The sequence below is a fragment of the Trypanosoma equiperdum genome, assembly GCF_001457755.1.
Source record: "Trypanosoma equiperdum strain OVI genome assembly, contig: ctg_1827, whole genome shotgun sequence".
Classification (NCBI taxonomy): domain Eukaryota; phylum Euglenozoa; class Kinetoplastea; order Trypanosomatida; family Trypanosomatidae; genus Trypanosoma; species Trypanosoma equiperdum.
The window spans coordinates 18398-29284 of NW_027123868.1; the positions used below are offsets into that span (position 1 = coordinate 18398).

Genomic DNA, 10887 nt, shown 5'->3' on the forward strand with positions numbered 1-10887 from the left:
ATACGCGCGTGTGTTTGCATGCTTCAAGGTGTTCTCAGTTGATCCCTGTTGCCACCCTACGTTAGGTGGTGGTGACACTGTGGCCGTCATTTGGTTTCTACTTATCCTCGTCGACTCTCTACCTCCTCTTTTTCATCACGCTTTTATTTTTCTTGCCCCTAATTTCTTTAACATTACTTGCGCTGCTTGCAATCACCCCTTGTCGCTATTGCCCTTTTTTTTTTTCGTTTCTTCCTCGAGGAAGGTGGTGAACAAATGGGAACAACATCCACAGATACCCTGGAACTGGAGGTGCTGCGCAACCCATCAAATGTGAGGGGTTGGCTACAGTTCATTCGAAGTATTCTGTGTTCGGACTACCCCAATCAGGTGTCTAAGGCAAATGCAGTTAACGTGGCCTATGAACGTGCCCTCCGCGCCAACGGTTACTCGTACAAGCTCTGGATGGGTTATATTTCATACCGGCGCGAGAACACACGAGAGCTCACTTCCCCTAATGAGTGGTTCAGGTCTCTGCGGGACATCTATGATCGAGCGGTGGAAAAACTTCCCATGATGCCACTGTTGTGGACTTCTTTCATTGAGTTCGCTATGGATGGGTCGGTTGCACCTCGGATTACACTCACTCGGCACGTGATAACTAGGGCATTGGAGGCACTTCCCTTCACTCAGCATCACCGTATATGGCGGCTTGCTAAGCTTTGGGTTAGCCGACCACACGTACCCATGCCAACGGCAACGTATATATGGCGGCTGTACTTGCTGTACGATCCGTCAACTGAAAATCAACGAAACTACTTTCACATGCTCTGGGAGAAGGGGAATGCATCGGACTTTCTCGTTGAGTGTGCGGCATTTTTGTTGCGGGATAGCACATCGCATGGGGGTCTGCTTCGTGATATCGCTTTCTGGGAAACAGTACGCACAGCTTTAGAAACCAAGGGACTTTGCTTCGGCGGTGATATTTCACAGGTGGAGAAAATTGTCCAGATGGCGGCGGATTACTGCGCGTCGCCGGCAGAGTTTCGCCTTTCCTATGCTGTTTTCTTGGCCAACCAGGGAGAGCTGAGTATGGCACGTGAGACACTGTGGGCAATTTTAAATGATGTTGACAATCCTGCTGTTTTTTGCAGGGCTTTCACCGCAGCTCTTGCGTTTGAGAGCCAAATCATTGACTCCCTGGCGATGGACTCCTCCATCCATGCTCTTGACGAGGTAAAGTATCAGCAACTGCGGGAGAAGCTCTGTGGAGATGTACCGGACCCCTTGTACCATCTAACCCGCCTTACTCAGCAGCACCCAATGCTGTTGAATCAGCTTCAGCTGCGGGCAGATCGCCACTGCACGGCACTCTGGCTGAAGCGCATCGAAATTTTGAAGGAAATGGAGTGTAATGGAGTCGCCACGTCAAGTGATGTCATTGCGTTGTATCGGCAGGCCATCACGCAGTGCACCTCCGGAATGCCGAATGTTGAGGCGGCTACAGCCCAACTGTTCGAGTCGTATGCGTGCTATTTGTGGGAAAACAATCTTAGGACGGACGCAGTGACAGTAGCGGATGAGGGTGCGTGGTTTGTTAAATTTTCTTCCACTACTAGTAATGTGCTTTTGATGGGGTTGGTCGTGGAGTTTAGTCAGCTTACAGATCCCGCGCGGACACTGGATAAGCTTGTCTCAAGACTTGTCAAGGCAACGAATGTGTCCAACTCTATTAGATCCAAAGGACTTGCCAGACAAGTGGTGGTGAAGAACTTAGCAAGGGATCCCCGTGCATGGGTGCTTGCCGTTGATGTAGCCTTTCATCGATTGTTGTTGAAGAACACCGGGGAGAGTGGTGGAAGGAGCAACGAAGAACTAAAAAATTTAATAAGCCTTTTCTGCAACTCTTCGGGGTACACGGCGGAGGGTGCCTGTTATGTGGCATGCCGCCTGTGGCAAAGTGGCGATGTGAGTGCAGCTTTCCAAGAGTTTGAGCGCGCGCTGGTGGCATTTGCGGCTGCTCCGTTGGCCGTTCTTCACATTCTTCAGCAGTACTTAAGTTGTTTATGTGTTTCCTTCGGGACACGGTTGCCTCTCCACCGATTTCGGGAGTTCTCCAAATTGGGTCTGGACGTTGCACAGTTCACCATGCGATCATCCCCCGTGTCTACGATGGAGTTCCTTCTTAACTGCGTCACTTTAGAATCTCGGCTAGGTTTTTCTGGAAGTGCCGTTCAAATTGCGCGGGAATGTCTTCACTTAGCGTTGAAACATCAAGCGGAGTATGACAGTCTTTTGTTCGGCGTTTTGGATGCCGTCCTCGAGGTGACGTTTAGATTGCATGGAAGCCAAGCACTGCGTCACTATTGTGCGGAGTTGCTGGAAAGACAGAAACTAACACCACAATTGATTCAGCGACTGGCTTTATGGTGGGCTGCGGTGGAAAGGCGGACTGGTAATGCGGATAGGGCCCACACCGTGATGGAGGCCTGTTGTAAGTCACAAGACCCGAGCAGTAGTCATGGTGCTGTTTTCTGGAGTATGTGGGAGTCGATATGTAACACCGTAAAGCAGTTTGAGGGGGTGCACAGGCGGAAGCAGCAGGCGGCACTCAAGTACAGTAGTGGGAATAATTCGGCTGACGCTGCCGTGGATGGCGTTGATGGAAATAAAAACAATAATGTCGGTGCCAGTGGCAACGAAGCTATTGAGGTTGTACCGGTGCCAGCACTTACGTGATTACGTCCCGGCGTGTTAACAGGTTCTGTTTTGGCGTTGTTTTTTTTTCGTTGCTGTGGATCCCTCCTCCCTCCAGCATATCGTACGTATGCACGTCAGTTTCTATGGTGAGAAGTGCTTATGGCACTTTCCCTTTCGCTGTCGATCAACAAGTTGCCTTCACTCCGGTGGAGGAAAGTGAATGTTACTGTCTTTGTGTGCTTCTCACGAGGTCATTATGACGCTCCCCTTATCTTCCGCACTTCTCTTTTCTTTTCGCCTCATTTTTTTCACAGTGAGTTTCTTATTGATATGGGGAAGGGAAGCGGTGATGTATAGTTGGACGCGCGTAGAAGAGAGAAAAGGGGTAAACCTCCCTCACGTTGACGTACGACATCTGCTACGAATGCTTTCCATTTCCCGATACCGCTTTACGTATATGGCAAATAGTCCAAGGAAACGTTAGTCGGCAGTTGGAAGCAAATGGGAAATGTACGATGTTGTTTCTCAGCAGCGCTTGCATGTCGTAGAAGCGGATGTGGGATTGCCGTTTCGTTGGACGCTTTTTTTTTTCTTTTGGTCTTCTCCGCTATTTTGTTTATTTAGGGATTTGGGTTTGAGGGCATGATGCCATTGCACTCTACCGCCGCACTTAAAAGGAGGAGGGGGGGGGGAGGCTGTCAAGCAAGAAAATGTGTACCAGTGTAGGGATTTGTGGTGGGTTCACGAAAAATTTATTCTTTCCGAGAGGGAATTATTCCAAGCCTGAAAGGGATGATATTGATATGTTTGGTACTGCTGTACTATTTCTTAACATTGCGGGTTACTTTATCTCGCTTCTTTTATTTCGACAGAGCGCATGTTTGCTTGTCATTTCAACACCGCTACACTTCATCATCACCATTACTACCAATGGTGCTGCTAATAGGCTGCCGTCGTCATGCGGTGGGCATTCAGTAGAGGCCGCATAACATCCACAGAACTCCTCCAACTGCTTCAGAAACACCAGGAGAACATCGATGCCCAAAGCGTATTTTGGCTCTCAGAGGCGCAGGCAAAATATCACTATCGGTTGCAGTGCCGTGGCGGCGTTGAAGTCCCAAGGGATATGCTTCCGAGGCCGGCCGTATACTCAATTATTGATTACTCACCCAGCGAGCGGCGTTCGCTGCTGCAGTCGCTGCCGGTGCTGGCCATCAGAGATCATAAATGGTTACTTTTAACAAAAAACTGTACGGGTTCGGAACCATTTGCGTGGAAGGCCGCTACGCTGGAGCAGTATGTTGGGGCTTTACTCACCTCCCCGGCTAGTGAGGCCAACTTTGATGGTACGCTTTTGGTGGATGCCTCGGTTGCCGTGCCATCACGCCCGCAACCGAGTGTACAACTTTTCAATGCACAAGAGACCTCCAATCCATTTCTTGCTGATGATTCGCTTCGTCACACACACTTGATAACAGGAAAGCCTTTCCCTCATGGCGTGTCAAGCGCCCTCTCTACATTGTGGTCACAGTTTTCATACACCTCGATGCGGTGGCTTCCCATTGATGATGATGCAACTAATCTCGATAGCCTCACACTCAACTGCAATCAGGAACCCCATGCAGTGTTTGACCCCGAACCTGTGCAGCTTGTGTGTATTGGGCAACTGGCTGAGGAGGAGCAGGCCTCCATCCTTCACTCGGCACCCAGGTGGGTATTGGAGCATTCGCTGAAGCGCCCGATTATTTTATCTAATGGTAAATGGATGACATGGCGCAAGATGGAATTGGATGAGGATGTCAGGCTGCCATGTACGGCAACGGCGCGGTGGCGCTCCAAATGCCAACCACCACCGCAGCACCAAATTTGGCTTCGTATCACAAATAACATCCATCATACGGGTGCCCCGCTGCAGCGTTGTATAATGCACCGGAGGCTTTTTTACAACTCTTCACAGATTGCGGTATGAGTATGTCTTTTCCCTTTCTTTTTTTTTTCTTCCTCCTTCGTTTCACTTTCATCTTCAAGTCCACTCTATGCATGACTGTATCGACGTGGATGCACATTTGGATTTTCGATCTTCCCCTTCACACAGTGCGCACCGTCGCTGTGCGATATATTTTTATTTATTTATTTCTTTTCTCCCTTGTTCAATGGCTCAAAACCGCAAGACTAAGTGATCAGTCTGAAAATATACAACCAGATATATCTACAAATAATTTGTTGAAAAGGAAGCACAATAAGGAAGAAACAACAAAAGGCATATTTATCTTTCGATCTATATTTGTTTCCCCAAGTCACACATTCTACCACCAATAACAGAAATGAGAAAGATATATATTGCGGGTCCTGCGGTGTTCAACCCGGACATGGGGGCTTCCTACTACAATAAAGTTCGTGAGCTGCTAAAGAAGGAGAATGTGATGCCTCTGATTCCCACAGATAATGAAGCCACAGGGGCCCTCGACATCCGTCAGAAGAATATCCAAATGATTAAGGATTGCGACGCCGTGATTGCTGATCTTTCACCATTCCGCGGCCATGAACCCGACTGCGGTACCGCGTTTGAAGTGGGCTATGCAGCGGCGCTCAACAAAATGGTGTTAACTTTCACTTCCGATCGCCGCAACATGAGGGAGAAGTATGGAAGCGAAGTTGACAAGGATAATTTGAGAGTTGAAGGGTTTGGCCTCCCCTTCAACCTCATGCTGTACGATGGTGTAGAGGTGTTTGATTCATTTGAGTCCGCCTTTAAGTACTTCCTGGCAAATTTCCCCAGTAAGTAATGCTACGATTATTCTTCCACTCTTCCCTACCCTCTCCTCTTCTCTCTTCCACACACGCGTATAGCCACCCACATATATTCACGTGTCATACATATGGGGAGGGATTGCCCCGGAAATAACAGACACATGCATGCATATGTGTGTGTTTGCGTTCGTCATCTTTTGTTTCCCTTCAGAATTATTTTCTTTTTTGCGTGAAAGCTTCGATTTTTTTTTTTTTTTAAAGGTGAAGGATGTGTTCTCATCGAAAAAATATGTGTGCGTGTGTGTGTAGTGGTGATGGGATGGAGGGAGCGGTGGGGTGCCGAGGCAAATAACCATGCGGGATGGAGGAAAGGCATGTGGCGGTATCGCCAGGTCTGGTGAAGCTGTTTCTTTTTGCAAATTCCACCTCTTTTTTTTTTTTCCTCCTCTGGCGTGTTTCCGTATTAATTTGTTAACATATGTTTTGATCATTTTTTATTTTCATTTTGTTTGTTTCCTGTAATTTTTTTGTTTCAGTTTTTTTTTACTTCACTGCTTCATTTCACCCACGTCGAGCATATGCGTGCTGTCGTCATTTGGTATCGGCGTGGGAAGTAGTTGGGTAGCTGAAGCAGAAAGGAAAAGTAGCCTAAACGGGAAAAGGAAAAAATTCGCAACAGGCGGGTGCAAATTTAGTCGGTAGGATCTGAATGAAAACACGTCCTTTTTTTTAAGTATATATTTTTGGACACGCATGCACATAGACGCATATATATATATATATATATATATATATATGTGCTCATTTGGCTATGCGTGTTTACTTCTGTTTTACGTCCTGCTTTCCTTTCCTCCTTCACTTTGACAACTTTGTCAGCCAACACCACAGACATTCTTCATTTCTTCATATCTCCCTCCTCACACCACTTCTACGCGTGTGTGCGCTCTTTTTTTTCTTTTTAATTTCCTCAGTTTTGTGAATCGCGTTGAATCGTGTTGCGTGTTGATGCACGGAAGGGAAGAGGAAAAAGAAAACGAGGTCGTCACATGATAGCCATTCTGTTTGGGTTCACCTTAGGTACTGCAGTTGGTGCGTGTAATCGCGCTCATTATTCATCATATGGTTCCAGCGTTTACATCACTCCACTTCCCTCTAATTCACATAACTCACTTGCGTTTATGGATATTGCGCGTTACCGAGCTGGTCTCTTCACAACTCACCAAAGCGTTTGCGGCCGAGTTGTGATTGAACTGTTTGACAGCATCTCACCCGTTAGCACGACGAATTTCCGTGGACTTTGCCAAGGAAAACATGGAACCTCCGGTACTGGTCACAAATTGTGTTATAGTGGGACGCGACTCCTCCCTAATGAATGTTTTATTCGAGGTGGTGATGTTACATTTGGCTCTGCAGCCGGCGGTTGGTCCATTTATGGCCGAAGTTTCCGCGAGATGGCGAAGGGCAGCAGCAGCAGCAGCAGAAGCAGTGATGTAAAGGGAAAGGGACTTGTGTACGCCGTCGGGGCAAACGCTCAGTGGGGCTCTGAATTTTTAATAACTGTGGATGGGTTTACACCGGGGGAAGATCATATTTTGTTGGGTCAAGTGGTGGAAGGTTATGATGTGCTGCAGCGGTTGCAGCAGCAAAGCCTTTTGCCACATGCAAAACGTTTTATTCATTATCGAATTCTGGAGGCTGGGGTTCTTAAGGAAGCGGAAACGCCCAACTACGGGAAAGGTTCGGCGTTCCTTCGGTTTTGATTACCAAAACACAAGTGAACCGATACACACACACACACACACACACACACACACACCAGCAGTGAAGAAACAAAAAAACAAAAATCGTTCGCGACTACCTTGCTCTCCACATTAAGGAGTGCCTCGCCACATCTGGTGGCGTCAAACGCGGCATCATCTTTATACGATACCGGAGAAAGAAGAAAAGGAGGAGGAGGAAACTTGGCGGGTATGCAGCGCACGACACAAGCACTATGAGGAGGGGAAAATACCTTTCCCGCGTTCTTCATAGCGCTGTCATCACTGTCGGCAATGGGACCCTGTCATCTACGTATCTTTTATTTTGTTATTGTTGACTATTATTATTATTATTATTTTTATTGCAGTTCCATAGATGCGGTTCACCGCACGCGGTACCTCCGCCTGACATCATTCTCTCCACATTCCCCCCTTTTTCTCACACTTCTTTGTTTCCTATTGCTCATTTCGCTTTCCTGTGGCACAGGGTATCCGCATAGTACAGCAGCGGCTATTATTAATTTAGAGCACGCAACAGATGGCGATACTTCTGACACTCGTTGCTGTCATGCATTATTCCGTTGTGGCCACTGCCCTCTTAAGTGGTGTACCTCAGGATGCGGTAAATGTGACATGTGAGTTCCTTAACCATGTGAGAGGGACGGCAAATTTCTCGAAGGAGCTCTCTCTAAAGATCGAAGAGAATTCCTTCGTGGCGTCGGAGTCGAGATATCGGACAACTGAAGAGGTGCGAAAGGCGGTACGAACATATCTTCGCGCGGAGGCCGCTGTCGGGCGACATCATTCGGAAGGTGAAGCGATGGCGCGGGCGGGGGAAGCCGCTAAAGCGGCAAATGATGCGGAGGAACAAGCGACTAAGGCAGAACTTAGGGCGGTACAGGCAAGAAGGAGGGCTAACCATCTGGTGGAAAGCATTTCCCGTCGCTCGCACTCAATCCTTACAAGTTTCAAGGCAGTTTTGATCGTCTTTAACCAAACCGAGGCGGATGAAGATAGTGTAACCGCGGTGCCATACAACTGCCCTGAGCGTGATGTACAAAATGTTTCCCGGGAGGTGTTGGAAACGGAGGTAAAGCGAATGGTTACGCATTTGGAACCCCACATTCCCGTCCCACGGCAAGATATTATTCACCGTCTTGTGCACGATGTGGGTGCATTAAATGACACCGCGGTTCTAAGCGAGGCGGCTTTGCGTGACACCATGGCCGCGGAGGCTGAGGCAAAAGCAGCGGCGACGAACACAATTGTCGAGGCGATCCGCGGATTTAAAGACGGCATCGAATCATCGCCACCAGATGATGCGGAAGGGGAAGGTGATGAAAGGAGAATGGCTACATTGGCAATTGTTTGCTTGTTACTTTTCCTTAGTGGCTGAATGAAGATATGCAACCTGTGGGGAACCTCGTTCTTTCATCTTTGCGGTTTTGTTTTCTCCCCCCTTTGTTTTTGACTCCCTGTTCGATCGCTCGGTGTACGTCTTTAGTCCCACCCCCCCTGCTGCTGCTGCTGCCGCTGCGGTGTGTGTATTTGTGTGTGGGTCCGGTTTTTTCCTTTTTTTTTTATAAACAATCTGTTGGTTCTCCCCACCCTTTTCGAATATCATGAGGGCGTTCGAAAAACAGATGTGGAAGTTGGTGGTGAATGTGTGGATGTGAGGGATGCGTCGCCAGTTTGACATTAAATATGCGCGACCCATTTAATATTTTACGAAACACGTATGTACACACACACACGCACACACACACACACACATATTTATTTGTATGCATAAATGCATGTATGTGTGCGTATACGTTCATTGTTTCTCTTAGTGTGTTGCTGATTAATTAATTATATATGCGAGAAGGAATGATGAGGGAGAAGGGGTTTAATGGAGTGACTTACTCTTTCATAGTGTGAGCCTCATGTGACCAATTGGTGATTGGTTCTAACGCATGGAATATATGAACTAAAGGCGTAAATAAATAAATAAAAACTTTTTGCACATATGCGCTTTTATGTGGGCGTGTTCGCATTTCCCTTCAACAGTCCTTTTCCGCCACATCGGATGCACGTCATTTCCAAACCACCGTTGCATTCCCTCTTATTTTTATTTATTTATTTTCTTTTGTTATTACTATTGCTGTTGTTGGTATATTTTTGTTTAGGCGTAATGGAGCAGAATCGAAATAACCTTTGCAGCAACTCTTCCCGTTAAGGGGGGGGGGAAAAAAAAAAAAGGAAGGCCGATAAATTTGAGGACGGCGATTTGTTGTCGTGGCTTCCGCATCGTTACGGTGCCCATCAGGAGGCAACAGCAACAACAACAAAAAAAAAAAAGAAACAACAAAAAAAAATTGTGGCTGCGGATTCGGAAGGGTTTAAACCAGCCGCTGTCGTATTAAAACAAAAAAAAAGGGGAGCCCAAATCGCACTAAATTTGGGAGAGCGATAAGGCGACATTTATTATTATTATTATTATGGAGATGATGGCGATGAAATTACGACGTTGCGAACACCTCATGGCATTAACTTAGCATAGTGTTCATGTCTTTGCGAATTCGTGCATTTCGTAGCATTTGCCATGAAGCGGGGTTGAAAATGGAAGTGCGTTTGTGGAAGAAAAAAAAAAAATAAAGTATGAAAAAGCCGCAGCTGCCCAATGGTTGATATTAGTTTAGCATGGTTACTAGTCTTTGGTAAGTTTCCCATACTTTTGTTCAGACCCTATCTCTCGTGGTTATGAGAATTATAAGGAAATATCCAATCGTGAGAAAATTGAGACGCAGATATTACAACTACATGACCCGTGGCACTCTCCGTGTGATGACAACGCGGTCGTTTATTTATTACTATTATTATTATTTTCCTGGTGGCTCTCGCGCAGCCTTTCATCCAAAATAGTTCATATGGTGGCAGTTGCTGAAAGACTCGATCAAATCACCATGGAGCAAAATAGAAGTAACATTTAAGGAAATGCTTTCCCTTCATGATGGCATTGTAAGCAACCCCATTGTCCTTCCGTGAAGGCATCACATGAGAGGTGATGTGCAGGCAAACATATGAATAGACAAAATTCGTATGTGGTAAGTAAGTGAAGGGTTATGACAAAATCCTCTGTAGACGAGTTGGGGGAAGGGTCACGGTTTTTGATTAATTAAGGGAAATGTAGGCCTTTTAGAAGTTAAATAAATAAATAGAATCCGTCCATGCACCTTCTCTACCTTTATTCGTGGCGAGGTGATATTACAGGGATGGGCGTGACGCGGTCTCTTATTGCGATGGCTTATCGCAGTGTGGCCACTTGTGGGTTTACGCCCTCAACCTTCATTTTTCCACACGGCCGTCAAAACGATCTCTCGAAATGCGCTCGGCGTCGAGATGAATTGCACCCACATGTGGCGTTACCGTATTCCTGTTCCCTTGGAAACTGTCTCCCGTTGTGCATTGGATAAGTTTGTCCATTACAACCGACTAAAGTTCTACTTTTGCCTCATACCCCGCCTCCCTTTCTTTTTTTTTTCATTCCCGTGACAGAACCGGCCGCTATTTTTTTTTAATTATTCTGTTTGAATATCCGCGGGCGCCCACTCCTTGTTGCAACCAGTACCCCTTTTGGTGCCAATACTTGTTCTCACTGATACTGAGGGCGGATCCACATATTAAATATGGGTGTGCTGCAATTGCTTCCTCACTAAAT

General features: G+C 46.8%; 4 protein-coding genes and 1 pseudogene across 5 annotated transcripts; all 5 read left to right on the top strand.

The window, feature by feature from the left end:
- Positions 1-255: 255 nt before the first annotated feature.
- On the top strand, positions 256-2718 carry TEOVI_000499700 (uncharacterized protein; the record flags this gene model as incomplete). Its single annotated transcript, XM_067223292.1, has 1 exon — positions 256-2718. The coding sequence occupies one exon, from the start codon at positions 256-258 to the stop codon at positions 2716-2718; it is 2463 nt and encodes an 820-aa protein (XP_067079393.1).
- A 919-nt stretch (positions 2719-3637) lies between these two features.
- TEOVI_000499800 (uncharacterized protein) lies at positions 3638-4648 on the top strand (the record flags this gene model as incomplete). The annotated part of the gene is made up of 1 exon (XM_067223293.1): positions 3638-4648. One exon carries the CDS (start codon positions 3638-3640, stop codon positions 4646-4648), a length of 1011 nt encoding a protein of 336 aa, XP_067079394.1.
- Positions 4649-5003: 355 nt separating this feature from the next.
- Positions 5004-5465, top strand: TEOVI_000499900:pseudogene (annotated as a pseudogene). Its single transcript has one exon. A coding segment is annotated over exon 1 (462 nt).
- Positions 5466-6476: 1011 nt separating this feature from the next.
- TEOVI_000500000 (cyclophilin-type peptidyl-prolyl cis-trans isomerase, putative) lies at positions 6477-7190 on the top strand (the record flags this gene model as incomplete). Its single annotated transcript, XM_067223294.1, has 1 exon — positions 6477-7190. The coding sequence occupies one exon, from the start codon at positions 6477-6479 to the stop codon at positions 7188-7190; it is 714 nt and encodes a 237-aa protein (XP_067079395.1).
- Positions 7191-7725: 535 nt separating this feature from the next.
- On the top strand, positions 7726-8583 carry TEOVI_000500100 (uncharacterized protein; the record flags this gene model as incomplete). Its single annotated transcript, XM_067223295.1, has 1 exon — positions 7726-8583. The coding sequence occupies one exon, from the start codon at positions 7726-7728 to the stop codon at positions 8581-8583; it is 858 nt and encodes a 285-aa protein (XP_067079396.1).
- Between the last annotated feature and the right edge of the window lie 2304 nt (positions 8584-10887).